General features: G+C 37.3%; 1 protein-coding gene across 1 annotated transcript in view; it reads left to right on the top strand.

Moving 5' to 3' along the window:
* cnot6a (CCR4-NOT transcription complex, subunit 6a) overlaps window positions 1-12,333 on the top strand; it is a 104,463-nt gene extending 92,130 nt beyond the window's left edge. Inside the window, exons 11-12 of the mRNA XM_039773982.1 lie at window positions 4,606-4,808; window positions 8,518-12,333. Of these exons, the coding sequence (XP_039629916.1) occupies window positions 4,606-4,808; window positions 8,518-8,730 (416 nt within the window). The 3' untranslated portion in view covers window positions 8,731-12,333. The remainder of the gene's footprint in view (window positions 1-4,605; window positions 4,809-8,517) is intronic.
* The last annotated feature ends 1,393 nt before the right edge of the window (window positions 12,334-13,726 follow it).

Raw genomic sequence — 13,726 nt, 5'->3', positions numbered from 1 at the left:
AATTATACTGACCATGCAAGCTGAAAACTGCCAATTAGAACTGCATGGCTTTAACTGGGAGCAAGGTTTGTACAGCAAAAAAGTGAGAGAATGCGCAACCTTTTGTGTGAGAATTTGAAATATGCTGTCTATGAATGCAGCATGTTAACCACATTAACATTTATTCAAAGCTGCATTTAGTGTTTACTGACAGTTTGAAAAAGTTGAACATTTGATTGTGTGTGCTGGTGCAGGTTGTGCTTGACTAATGTCAGCATGATCAAAAAACTTTTTGCAGTTTTGGTTGTCGGTACCATTGCCACAGTATTTGCAAAACTGTAAGCTTTTGCTCTCCATTGAAGTCCTTTCTGTCTCAGATTTGAGTTTAAAATTGATAACTACCAGGCTACATTTTTAACTTGATATCTAAGGATGATTCTGGCTACTTGCTTACCATGCATTTCCTTGGAGTCTACATAATTAGTTTCAAATGTAATTGCCTTATATAGTATACCATTTCTATTTGTGTGTGTGTATGTGTATACTGATGAGTCAAAACATTATGACCACTTTTATTATCTTGTAACGATGGCGCATATTAAGATAAAGGATATACTCCATGGTGAGCTTGCGTTAGGTGCTCGTCATCAAAGTATCAAATCTTAAAGAAATGGTTTGGTTGTACATACTTTAATGACTTTGATAAGGACCTAATTTTTAAGGTGAGATGAGCCAGGGCATTTCAGAAATTGACAAAGCTTGTGAGGTGTTAATGGTCAGACATGGTGAGAACCTACCAACAGTAATCTGAGGAGGGAAAAATCAGTGGCAAAGAGGTTGGGCCATCCAAGATTCATCATTACAAGAGATCAGCGAAGGTTGTCCTACCTGGTGTAAACCAACAGGAGAACTACTATGGCACAAAGTGCAGTTATTTTAGTGATGGTTAAGGGAATAATGTGCCACGAGACACAGTACATAAAAACCTGCTACGTTTGCGACTACTATCTTTGTAGTCATAGGGTGCCCATGCTAATGCCTGTTCAGTATTGAAAGTGGTGTACAGGCACCAATGGGCACCTCAGCATCAGAACTGGACCTTGGATCAAAGGAACACGAGCTGATGAGTCCCATTGTCTGTTGCATTATGTTGCATTGTTTACCTAGGAATAAGTTGGCACTAGAATACAATGAAAGTAAAAGACATGCTGTCGGACAGAGTGTGATGTTCTTGGGCAGGCTTCAAATTTCTTGCTGCCCAGTCCAGTTTACTATCTATGGACTGTGTCCCCAGCTCACTGCTTATATGAGTTAGAGGATGTGCTGCCAAACTCCTGGTGAAATACCACAGGAACTTGAGATCTTACAGTAGGTCAGAGCTGTTTTGGTGGCACACAGAGGAACAGCAGCATATTAGGCAGGTGATCATAATGTTTTGGCTTATATATATCTATATATATCTACTGCATACACCAAATGTCACCCCAACAGTGGAGCATTAGAGAAAGATGTTGTGGTATGGTGCTGCTTTGCTATCTAAAAGGTTTAACACTAGAATTTCCAGAGCCTATGAGAAACCTTGTAAATCCATCCCACCTTAAATCCATTCTCCCCTCTCCGTCAGTGTCTTTTGCCCTGTAAATGTGCCGATAAGCGGCAAGCAGCCTGGTATCCCATCCCCCCGCCCACCGCTGCAGTTCAATTCGCAAAGAAGTTTCTCAGTGCTCAGTGTTTATCTTCAAGTGAAGTGCTGGAGCTTTATAGGATAAAAAAGTACATCATCATTTGGAATACATACATTTCATGTGTGTTCCGTGTCGTCAACAATCTATGTAAAGCGTAGTTATTACAGGAAAGTTTTTCATGTTTTAGTAATAATGGAAAAAATGTAGACATGAAATGTATAAGGTGTGAAGCCTGAAATACAAATATGAAATAAACACTTTCACAAAAGGTACAAGTATAACAAAACAAGTGGGCTTTTATTCAAGAATATAACCGAAGAAAAAAGAAAGCAGGTTACGATAGGCGGTTGAAGCAACAGCTTGTGTATTGCAATGCTAAGAACTGCTGACTCCCAATCAAGAGCTTCTGGGTTCGACAATGAATTCCAAGATGTAACAGGAAGTTCTGTAGATAATAATTTGATTATCTTTTGCAGCTCAAAGAAAGTACAGTCTTAAAAGCAAAACAGCCACCTTGTATAAACTAAATCAATGACGGAAACTCGGACTTGGCAATTCTAACTTTGTCATTTAGATTTACTGTGATGTGATCTGAAGCAAGCAATTCAGACAAGACATTCCAGAAACTAACTGAAAGAATTGCGTAAAAAGGAAAAAGCCAATATACATCCTAAATGCTTCAGACTCTAGTTAGTAACTACAAGAAGTATTTTGTTTGCGGTACCAATAATTACTGTTCTAATGGTTTCACTCCATCCCTCCAACCAAACCCACAGAATCCTTGTTTCAGTTATGTGTATAATTCCCTTCAGTCATATCTGGTGCTGTATGGTCAGTCACGCAAACTCTGTTATATGTAGGAGTCACTGCAATAGATTTATTTTATAGATCGCTTTTCTGAAGTACTTCTTAAATTTCAAGTTCGTTAGCTGAAGATTTTACTTGGAACATTGAGGTAACGGTTCATTTCAGGAGTCAACATTCTTCCAGTAGACTGGGTTCAACTCACCTGTAACTAATCTCTGCAGTGTGTATGATTTTTGGAAGTTGTCACTCTGCAATTCTCCTTCACAGTTGCTCATCAGTGGCAACTTTTTCTTTTGATGTTGATGTGACGTGAAAGATGATCATCTATTGGGTCATGGAAAGACATCATGCCGTGACTGACACGGCTCATTCTTCACCATAATACATGAAGGGTGCTGATCCCTAATGAATGTAATAAATAAGAAAAAAATGAATTTCTAAAGGTGCATTGTTCTCTAAAGTTAGAATTTAAAAGAGAGCATGATGATTGATTTTCAGCATTATACTTGGTTTTGCAGTTTTTTGTATCTCTGTTGACTTAGATGTGAAACAATCAGCATTCAGTATAAACTACAAATGCAAGAAATTTATACTTCACATTATTTTAGTACACATCTGCAAATCTTTGACCACTTACAAAATCAGCACTGCAGAGCATCATTTTTAGATTCATAACCAGTATTTTTTTTTTATTATTTTTTACCCATGGCAATTACTAGCACAATGAAGAACTGTGTTACTGTTCTGAACTAATTTCATCACCTTCTGAGGTTTATTGCAGTCCTTAGCTGTATGTGTGTTGCACTATGATGTAATGTAGCCAGTGAGGGCAGACTCCATTGTGCCTTTATAGAATTCGATGAGCATATGTGGAGATGTGTGTTTTCCTCAGTATCGTCGACGTCTGTCGCTGAAAATTGTAGGAGCACAAGGTACAATCAGTACAGTGCCATAGTGTTTCAAAATTGGGATGTTGCTTTCTCACAAATTTCATCTTCCCTATCTATTTGGTTTTACCCCCAGAAAAACAAACTTAACAAAGCATTGAGTTTTTTTCAAGCAGAAACATGTAAATACCAAACATCACGATAAATACAATAGGAAATGTCTGTCACGTGACCACAGCTGTTCTGATGCAGATTTAGTTCTTGTCCTTTGTGTGGTATGTTTTGAAACGGCTGCCAACACATAGCCCAATGTTGCAATCAGAACAGTAGAAGTGTGTTTCTTTGCATACATGTCTGTGCCTGATAATCATGAACAGTGTGCCCATTGTGTTATCATAGGGTACCACAGTGCAAGGCTGAGTGACTTCCACATTTCCCCTGACAATGAACATTGTTGCTGCATTGTGAGTAATACTTAGGTGTCTGACATCTCTCTTGTTCATCCACTTAATCACAGTCGTTTTACCTATTTGCCATACACCTACTTGCACCATGGTAAACTTTCATGCGACTAAAGTCACCAGGCATTTCACGGCGGTTTAGTCGAATAGTACCATATGTGTCAGTTTCGCAATCTGTGTGTACATTTGATGATCAGTTGACATTGTCATCACTATTGCTTGATTCAGCTTGATGGTTCAGTTTCATGTTTGTTTTATTTTAAGAGTCCACCCCACTCATAAATATTCACACTTTTTTTTTTTTTTAGCAGCATGTTATTTCATCTACTGCATCACAGCCGAACACTGTCCCAAACATTATTCCAGGTTAACACTGTACGTTAAATCCTTCTAACTAACCCCAAGAAACACTCAGGCATCAGTATACTTTCATAGAATTCTAAGCCAGAGAGAGTCTTGGGATGAATACCAAGGAGGTTAATGATTTAAAAAAAAAAAAAAATGCTTTGGGCAAAGGATGTATTTAACATTCCCCCAGAAAATAAGCAGAGAATTTTTATATTTGCTTTGATGATACTGATAGTTTATTGCAAATACCATCTTTTTTTGAATAATATTAGTATTTTATAGAGTGGACAATAAGAACACTGATTATTATTGCTAGTTGATTTAATGCTTCATTTTTATGGAACAAAAACTGTCCTAACACTGGAGAGCTTTAAAATTGATTGTAGTAAATGTTCATAACGTGTGTAACCGCAAACTATAATTTGTCTTTATTTTTAGGTGTTGTGGAGTACTTGACTACTGGGGGAGTAGATATAACACACAAAGATTTTAAAGAGCTTCGGTACAGTGACTGTCTCACCAACTTCAACTGTAATGGAAAGAACGGAACTTCCAATGGAAGGATTACTCATGGTTTCAAGCTGAAGAGTGCCTATGAGAATGGCCTGATGCCTTACACGAATTACACTTTTGACTTTAAGGTAAAACATTTACTGTATGTTTTCACTGCAGTCTTCTGCACTTCTTGGGCTGTGTGGTGTCCTGGCATCTCCTGCACATTCTTGAATCCTTTCTTGATGGTACCTAGAGCCCCTACCACCAGAGACACTATTCTGGTCTTGGTGCACTACACCCTGTTGATCTCAATCTCCAGATCTTTATATTTGCTTTGCTTTTCAGCTTCTTCAACCATAATGTGGTTTTCATCTAGGAACACTACATCAGTCAGCAGGCATTGCTTCTCTCCCTTTGTTTCTTAGGAAGGTTTGCTGACATAGTATGATTGGTTTGCACTGCCATGTCCCACATGATGGTAGTGTCTCCAGTGTTGACAGCAACCTTTTTAGCGTGTGCTGGTACCATTTCTACCTTGCCATAGATTGACTAATGTGAATAGCCAACCAGCAGCTTTGTTGTGCTGGTTTTTGTGTTTGCTAGAAGCCAGCCTTGCCCACCTGGCGAAGATCATCTCTTCAGCCGTGATGACCAGTCTACACTCGCCTTTGGCCTGTTGCTTCTAGATGTTCCACTGGTGGTATCTGGTGTTGTGTACCTTGTCCTTACAGTTGTGCTTGAAAGTTTGTGCACCCTTTAGAATTTTCTATATTTCTGCATAAATATGACCTAAAACATCATCAGATTTTCACTCAAGTCCTAAAAGTAGATAAAGAGAAACCAGTTAAACAAATGAGACAAAAATATTATACTTGGTCATTTATTTAATAAGGAAAATGATCGAATATTACATATTTGTGAGTGGCAAAAGTATGTGAACCTTTGCTTTCAGTATCTGGTGTGACCCCCATTTCTGCACACTGGCTTGGAAGAATTTTAGCCCATTCCTCCGTACAGAACAGCTTCAAATCTAGGATGTTGGTGGGTTTCCTCACATTAACTGCTTGCATCATGTCCTTCCACAACATTTCGATTGGAATAAGGTCAGGACTTTGACTTGGCCATTCCAAAACTTTATTCTTCTCTAACCATTCTTTGGTAGAACGACTTGTGAGCATAGGGTCGTTGTCTTGCTGCATGACCCACCTTCTCTTGAGATTCAGTTCATGGACAGATGTCCTGACATTTTCCTTTAGAATTCTCTGATATAATTCAGAATTCATTGTTTCATCAATGAAGGCAAGCCGTCCTGGCCCAGGATGCAGCAAAACAGGCCCAAACCGTGATACTACCACCACCATGTTTCACAGATGGGATAAGGTTCTTATGCTGGAATGCAGTATTTTCCTTTCTCCAAACATAACACTTTTCATTTAAACCAAAAAGTTCTACAGTGGGACCTTGAGATACGAGTTTAATTCGTTCCGTGACCAAGCTCGTAAGTCAAAATGCTCGTATCTCAAATCAATTTTCCCCATTGAAATTAATTAAAATAAGATTAATTCGTGCCAGCCCCCAAAAAACCACCCCAGTTTTTTGTTAAATGTTTTCAACATAAGAAAAATGTATTTATAATTAACAAATATTTTATACAAACAAAATAAAACCTAATACATAAAAGAGAATCTGAAGAAATAAACAGATGTTGGTGAAGCTGATTAGCGTATTGTAATGTTTTTTTCTTTCACTTTTGCTTAACTTAATTTTCTTCTTCACTAGTTTTTTTTTTTCTTTTTTGCCACGCTTTCCTCACTTTCATTCTCAAGGCGTTTCAGTAGAAACCTATCCAAGGAGCTTTGTTTAGTCCTCCCCTTTAGAATGTTTCTGAAATGAGTTAGGCGAGTGTCATTAAATAGCATTAAATATTAGTTGCAACTTTTTCAGGGTGTTTCTTTTCTTTAAAGTTCAGAACTTTTTCCCACATTGCAAACACTTCCTTTATCTCACTTTGAGGTAACCTCCTCCGCCTCTGCCTCCTCTGTGATACTGATCTCCTGCAGAACCTCCGTATGTTGCCGCGTCTGTAGTTCTGTCAACTCCTCCGTCGTCAGTTCCTCGGAATGTGTGGCAACAAGCTCTTTAATGGTTCGTATTTCAAATTTTGCCTCGTAACTCAAGGCAAAAAATCGACCTAGTGACAGCTCGTATCTCAAAAAACTCTTACGTTGGGGCACTCGTATCTCAAGGTACTACTGTATTTTGGTCTCATCCATCCACAAAACATTCTTCCAATAGTCTTCTGGTTTGTCCACATGATCTTTAGCAAACTGCAGACAAGCAGCAATGTTTTTTTTGGAGAGCAGTGGCTTTCTCCTTGCAACCCTGCTATGCACACCATTGTTGTTGAGTGTTCTCCTGATGGTGGACTCATGAACATGAACATTAGCCAATGTGAGAGAGGCCTTCAGTTGCTTAGAAGTTACCCTGGGGTCCTTTGTGACCTCGCTGACTATTACACGCCTTTCTCTTTCTCTTGGAGTGATCTTTGTTGGTCGGTCAACCACTCCTAGGGAAGGGTAACAATGGTCTTGAATTTCCTCCATTTGTGCACAATCTGCCTGACTGTGGATTGGTGGAGTCCAAACTCTTTAGAGATGGTTTTGTAACTTTTTCCAGCCTGATGAGCATCAACAACTCTTTTTCTGAGGTCCTCATAAATCTCCTTTGTTCGTGCCATGATACACTTCCACAAACATGTGTTGTGAAGAGCAGACTTTGATAGATCCTGTTCTTTAAATAACACAGAGTGCCCACTCACACCTGATTGGCATCCCATCGATTGAAAACACCGGACTTGAATTTCACCTTCAAGCTAACTGCTAATCCTAGAGGCTCACATACTTTTGCCACTCACAAATATGTAATATTCGATGATTTTCCTCAATAAATAAAAGACCAAGTATAATATTTTTGTCTCATTTGTTTAACTGGTTTCTCTTTATCTACTTTTAGGACTTGAGTGAAAATCTGATGATGGTTTAGGTCATATTTATGCAGAAATATAGAAAATTCTAAAGGGTTCACAAACTTTCAAGCACAACTGTAGCTGCAATGATTAGGCTTTCGGTCTCTACCTTGTGCGCGTATTATTGGATCTTATTTTGTGTGCTCATTTGTTGTTTTTAATTAAGATGGTGTTTTTCTAAAGCAGTGATATGAAGTGTCTAATTTCATAATTGAAAAAAAAATTAGATGCCTTTCGTCCCTTTTTTTTTTTTCTTATTACTCGGTTACACTGTTTGGTTTTTGCTGTTGGCTAAGCATATTCATTTCCTGACAACCTTCTGGTCTTCTTTGTGGAGTCAAGCCAAGATTTGCCATCCTTGATGTAATCTGAGCTTTTTCTTTGCTTTATTTTTTAAATTTGAATTAGCCCAGTAACATTTTAGTGAACATCCAAAATGGGGAAGAAACCACAAAAGGCTGAGTAGTTGTACTGTATATTAATTTAATCTTACACATCCTGTAAGCTTTGGGTTTATAAAAAAAAATAAAAATCCACATTTTATTTTGAGCATTTTAGAATACAGCATTCCCATCTTGATTGTGTAATTGCACACTTGATGTCAATGTTATCTTGGTTTAGAAAAGTTGATTCACCCCAATATAAGTTGTGTCAGTTTAATTTTAGATATGGTTTAGTCTCTCAATTTTGGCTGTTTCCTAATGTGTTCTATTATTATTGATTGCAGTTATTTTCATTGTACACCATTGCCTTTATAAAATATATGTAATGATTCAAATCTTCTGCAGTTTGACATTTTTTTCCTTTTCTCCTCCACCTTATCTCACCAGGGTGTAATCGACTATATTTTTTACTCCAAGCCTCAGCTTAATGTACTGGGAATTCTTGGGCCTCTGGACCACCACTGGCTTATTGAGAACAATATCAGCGGTTGCCCTCATCCACACATACCTTCTGACCATTTCTCTCTTTTTGCACAACTGGAGCTCATACTACCCCATCTGCCATCAGTGAATGGAGTCCACCTTCCTGGAAGGAGGTAGTTGCTAACCACACGGAGAGTGGTCTCCCATACGAACTATATTGTAAACTAGCTTGTAAAATGAAAGTTATACAAGAGTGAAGTATGGCCAACAGGGATTTATTTTCTAATTAACAGTTTTAAAGAGATATAAAAATAAAAGTAATAAGTCGTCTTTTCAGGCACAATATTTCCGTCTGAGCCCCTTCATATACTTGACATTCTAAAAACCGCTCCAAAAGTAGGTGGTGTTTTTACTTTTAATGTTTTTGCACCTGCTGTTGGTCTCTTCTTGTCATCCATGTCCATGCCATCTATCTATGTGTATTTGACATGTGTGTGTATGTGAGATATAACTCAATACTCACATGCACATATTTATGTAGCACGATTTTGAGGCTTGTACACCCATTGTTATTTTGTACTTCAAAATTTTTTCAGAGAATTGTTTGTATGAACTAATTTGGATTTAGGCTTTAAATGATTGTATATGAACCACAAAAGACCCAGTTTATGGCATTTTTGTACTTTAAAGTGAAAAAAAATTAAATCTGACTTGGGTGAAAATGATTGTATTGTAAATTAAGGCAAAATTTTTTTAAGATTTATTTCATGTATTATTAAATGAAAAACCAGCCTGTGAAAAGGAGTTACACCAGGTTTTCTCTGCTAATATTTGCACTGTTCTGGGTTACATTCATTTTATGTACCACAGTTTTATTTTGAGAACATTGCTTTTAAAGAAATTTTAATTTCCATGCATACAGATTTATTCCAACCCAAAATGACTCATTTAACATAATGTGTCAAGGCAGCTTCTGTTGTGCTCTTATTTGTGTATTTTTAAACCTCTCCGTCCCTCCCTCCCTCCCTCCCTCTCTCCCTCTCTTTTTAAAGGATGGTGAATGATTTTGAATGTCCTAAATCGTGCTGCTTGTCCATTTTTTAAATACCATATCCTTATCCTGCCCAGGGTAAACCGAGAAAATTTCATATTTTTTTTTCTTTTTCTTGGGTTAGTTTATGAACATGAACACAATACACTGAATAGTTTAAAATGTGCAATTTTAGCAGCACAGGAGGGAAACTGCATTATGTTTCATTTCATTCCTTTTTAAAGTGTGACTCACTTGTTTTGTTCTCAAACAGCACTGCCTGTGCAAGCAGCAGAAACCTGTGTAACGTCTTTTCGTTTTATTTTAGTTTTTTTTTTTTTTAAAACAAATGTTAACATGTGTGACAATTTTATGAAGACTTTTTTGTATAAGCTGTGGCATTTGTTTCTTCTCATGGAGTATTAAATACCATATTGGTCAGGTTGCAAACGGCAAATGAAATTTTATACCTGCCGGACATTGGCACTGCTTATGTCTTTTTGCACAGTGCTTTGATTGTTCACCAAGGAATGCTCTTTCTTTATCATGTGATATATTTTGTCGGAATCATTGTGTGCTGAACTTGTAAGAAAAAAAAAAATCATTCCTTGGAGGAGCTTTTAAACTTTTTAAAGGTAGTGTTTAAGAAGACTAAAATTTCAATTTGCATCCCCATTCTGGTAATCAGTAAATTTGTGTTTTTGGGTGTTGGGAGTGGGGTGGGGGGCTGAGTGGGCTTGGGAATGGAGGTGACCAAACCATGCATTTCTGTTAAGCTAGACCAGTGCTGTGTTCAATTTGTTACATAGTGCCATCTCCATATACTGTAATAACAGAAGGCCAAGTATCAGTTCTTTTAGCTTAGTTAACCTTCTCCTGAATGGTTTTCTGATTTTGTTGTTTGTTTTTTTTTTTTTTTTTTTTTTTTTTTAACTATTGCTATTATTATAAGGCAGGGAGGCATTTTCAATGAGCTTTAAATATCTTGTGTCCTTTTTAGCCAGATGTAAGCCTGGTCTAGCTTGTTTTGTTTCATCTGCTGGCAGGGAATCAAATACAACAGGGTATGGTGGTCTGTGAGATCTTGGAAGCTGTAAATTTATGACATACAATAAATAGACATGGTGGCTGCACTGTATTTTAATGAAGAACAATTGCTGAGCACTTAATGTAGGTCTGTTGTGCAGCTGCATTTTGAAAGCAAATCTCACACGCTCCATTAACTTTTTTTCCTTCTGTTTAAAAGAAAAAAGGAGTTCCAAATGTTGCAATTAATTTTAGAGAAGCATTTTGATGACCTTCATTTTCCATACCTTCCTTGTTTGTACAAATGGCAAACATGTCCAATTTATAATTAGTACCTTGAAATGCTGGTAGTATTGTTGTAGATTAAGTAAGTAGTTTATTTTGTAAAGTGTGAATAAAAAAGTGTTTACTCATGTTTCCTTTCATAAACATTGTGTTGTTTAATGTGTATCATACAGTACAATAGTATTACGATTGGTCAGATTTTCCATTGTTTTTCACAGACTTAAGACCAAATTCACATTTTTTTTTTCCTGCAATTGTTAGTAGACAAAACTATAGCTTTGCAATGCTGCTAACAGCAAAAAATCGAATCTCTTTTTATCTGGGGGGGGTGATGAACGACCTTTCTTATTTTTTTTTCCATGACTTATTCACCAAACATGAAAATCTGAGAGTTTGAAATACTGCAGCTTTATTGTGCATTTCCTCACGTCTCATCGCTCAGGCAGGTGAAGTCGGTAGGTAGGCATTAGTTCCTGTTTTACTTATTTCAGCGGATGAGACTTTACTAGAAATGAGCTTTTGCAAGTGGTATTGAATGCTATGGTCAGATATGCACCAGTTCAAGGTGATGGTTTGTCAGTTAATGTCTGTAAGTTCTACTCTGATCTCTAATAGTCAAGTAAGCGGCAGTAGTCCCCTGTTTCTCTTTAATCGGAACTGTGATCATACGTCGCAGTGCAGTAACTAAAACAGGTCTGAAGAGTAAATATCTTGGTAGTCTACAGATTGTGGTCCATTCATTTATTTTTTTTGCTAATGAATGGACAGATGTGTATATAGTTTACAATATCGAGTACAGTCTACTTCACTTCTGATACGAAAGCGGTCACCGCAGTAGCATTTTGATGTCCACCTAAATTAGTTACATCCGTTCTGGCCATTATCATAATGTGACACACATTGAAGATTTTAATAGTAATATTTATTAAGCCTTGTCCTTTATTTATTTGTTGTTATTGCTATTTTTGCTAACACACCAGCCCAGAAGAGCTCAATAAATTTGGCAATAACTGTTGCATTTGTGGGAATTTGGAAATTGTTTGCAGTTTTGTTTTTTTTTTTTGTTTTTTTTTTGTTTTGTAGGCTGTCCTTGATATTCCACTCCAGGTGTTTCGTTTTTTTTCTTGGACATTTCTCATCTACACTGCTTTGCTGTTTCATTTTTAATCTGCTTTAGGATTTCGTGAACCTGAAACTTATCACAACTTTGTTTTCAAAAGTAGAGAGCGTAGTTAAATGGTCAGGATCCCATCTCTTTAGCCAGCTGACAAGTACATGCGTAAGGTATATGTTCCACTATGTAATGCACTGGACCAACTCTTGTTTACCATTCATGGAAAACCAGCAAAATCCTTGCACAAAATTTAAAGGAATGTTATATCTATATTAGAAATAAAAATGGCAGCTGTTTTTAAAGTTAAATATTAGGAACTTTAATGGGCCTAATGGTAAACAAGGGATTTTCAATTTACTGTTATCTTTAACAGTGTTTCTTGGTTAACTTTAAACTAGTTTTATGTTTATATACAGGGTCAGCTTGTTTCCTTTACACCTATGTATTTTCCTACTACTGGTTGAACAATAAATTCTATTATCTGTTTCAGCCTTTGTGTATTGTACATCTTTTTACTATAAAGAGTGCTGCTGTTCACAAAAATGTCTGTTCAAGTTTTGGGGCTTTGCATTCTCGCCAAAATGAGGGTTTGTTTTCCCATTCTATAACACTAATTGTTAATTATTAATTTCAGACATTTCCATTAGACTATATACACCTCTAACTGTTTCTGTGTATTTACTTGTTTTTAGATAAGAATCACATGCTCTGACAATTGTATAGCTCAGTTATTAGAAATTTTTCATCCTTGAAACAGAGGTACAGTTCTCCAGCTTGTCACTGAACGTAAGTAAATACTGCAGTGATCCCATCACTGTATCTATCTGAGTTTCTTTTAACTTGTATATATTCTTAAACATAACACAGTCAGGGTGTCAGGTCTGGTGTGGGATTCTGGGTACCCTGCATAAATTAAGCAATTCCCACAAATTCTAACCTTCTAATGTGCTAATTCTGCACACAGTCATTTGGTAAGCAGTATTTCTTGGCGGCTGTTCTTTAAATTAGTTGTCTTAATGTGTTATTTTTTGTGTTCAAACGTTTTAAGTTTAACATAATGAGAAATAGAAATGGTGACACCAAAAGGTTTCTGAAGAAAAAAAAAGTAAAAGAATTGTAAATGCGTTAACAGTAAAAATATGAGGGGGAGTGAAGCTAAAGTTAGAAAATGGAACGGAACTTCACAAAACTGATCATTAGTGTCATTCATTACTCCGTTTCATCTTCACCCTTCTCAATACACTTACCACCTGCCTGGCAATGCCAGCAGAATAAAAGGTTTTGTCTCGTCCTTCTCGCCACTTTTGCATCCGAGTTATTGTCGAACACTCCATGCCGAGGGGTACTACAGTCACTAATGCAAGTTACTCTGACTTGCTGGAGACCAACGTGAAGCCTGCTATTCAGTCCAAGTGGCAGTGGACTGCTGTCTCAAAGAGTCCTTTTGTGGGCTGAAAAACAATGACACACACTTAAGAATATCAAGGCTTGTCTGGAGACCCTGAAGTTTGAGGTATTGCCACGTCCTCCTTGTTCTCCAGATTTGGCACCGTGTGATTTCCATCTTTTTGGACCGCTACAAAAAAACATCTGGGTGGTCGTCGGTTCAAGAACGATGAAGGCGTGAAGAAAGCGGTGCATGAGTGGTTGGCAAGGACAAGACAAAACCTTTTATTCTGCTGGGATCCGGGCACTGTCAGGCAGGTGACGCAAGTGCA

Source organism: Polypterus senegalus, chromosome 13, assembly GCF_016835505.1.
Source record: "Polypterus senegalus isolate Bchr_013 chromosome 13, ASM1683550v1, whole genome shotgun sequence".
Lineage (NCBI taxonomy): Eukaryota > Metazoa > Chordata > Cladistia > Polypteriformes > Polypteridae > Polypterus > Polypterus senegalus.
Note: the sequence above shows the minus strand (reverse complement) of the source record. Positions and strands in the feature narration are given on the sequence as shown.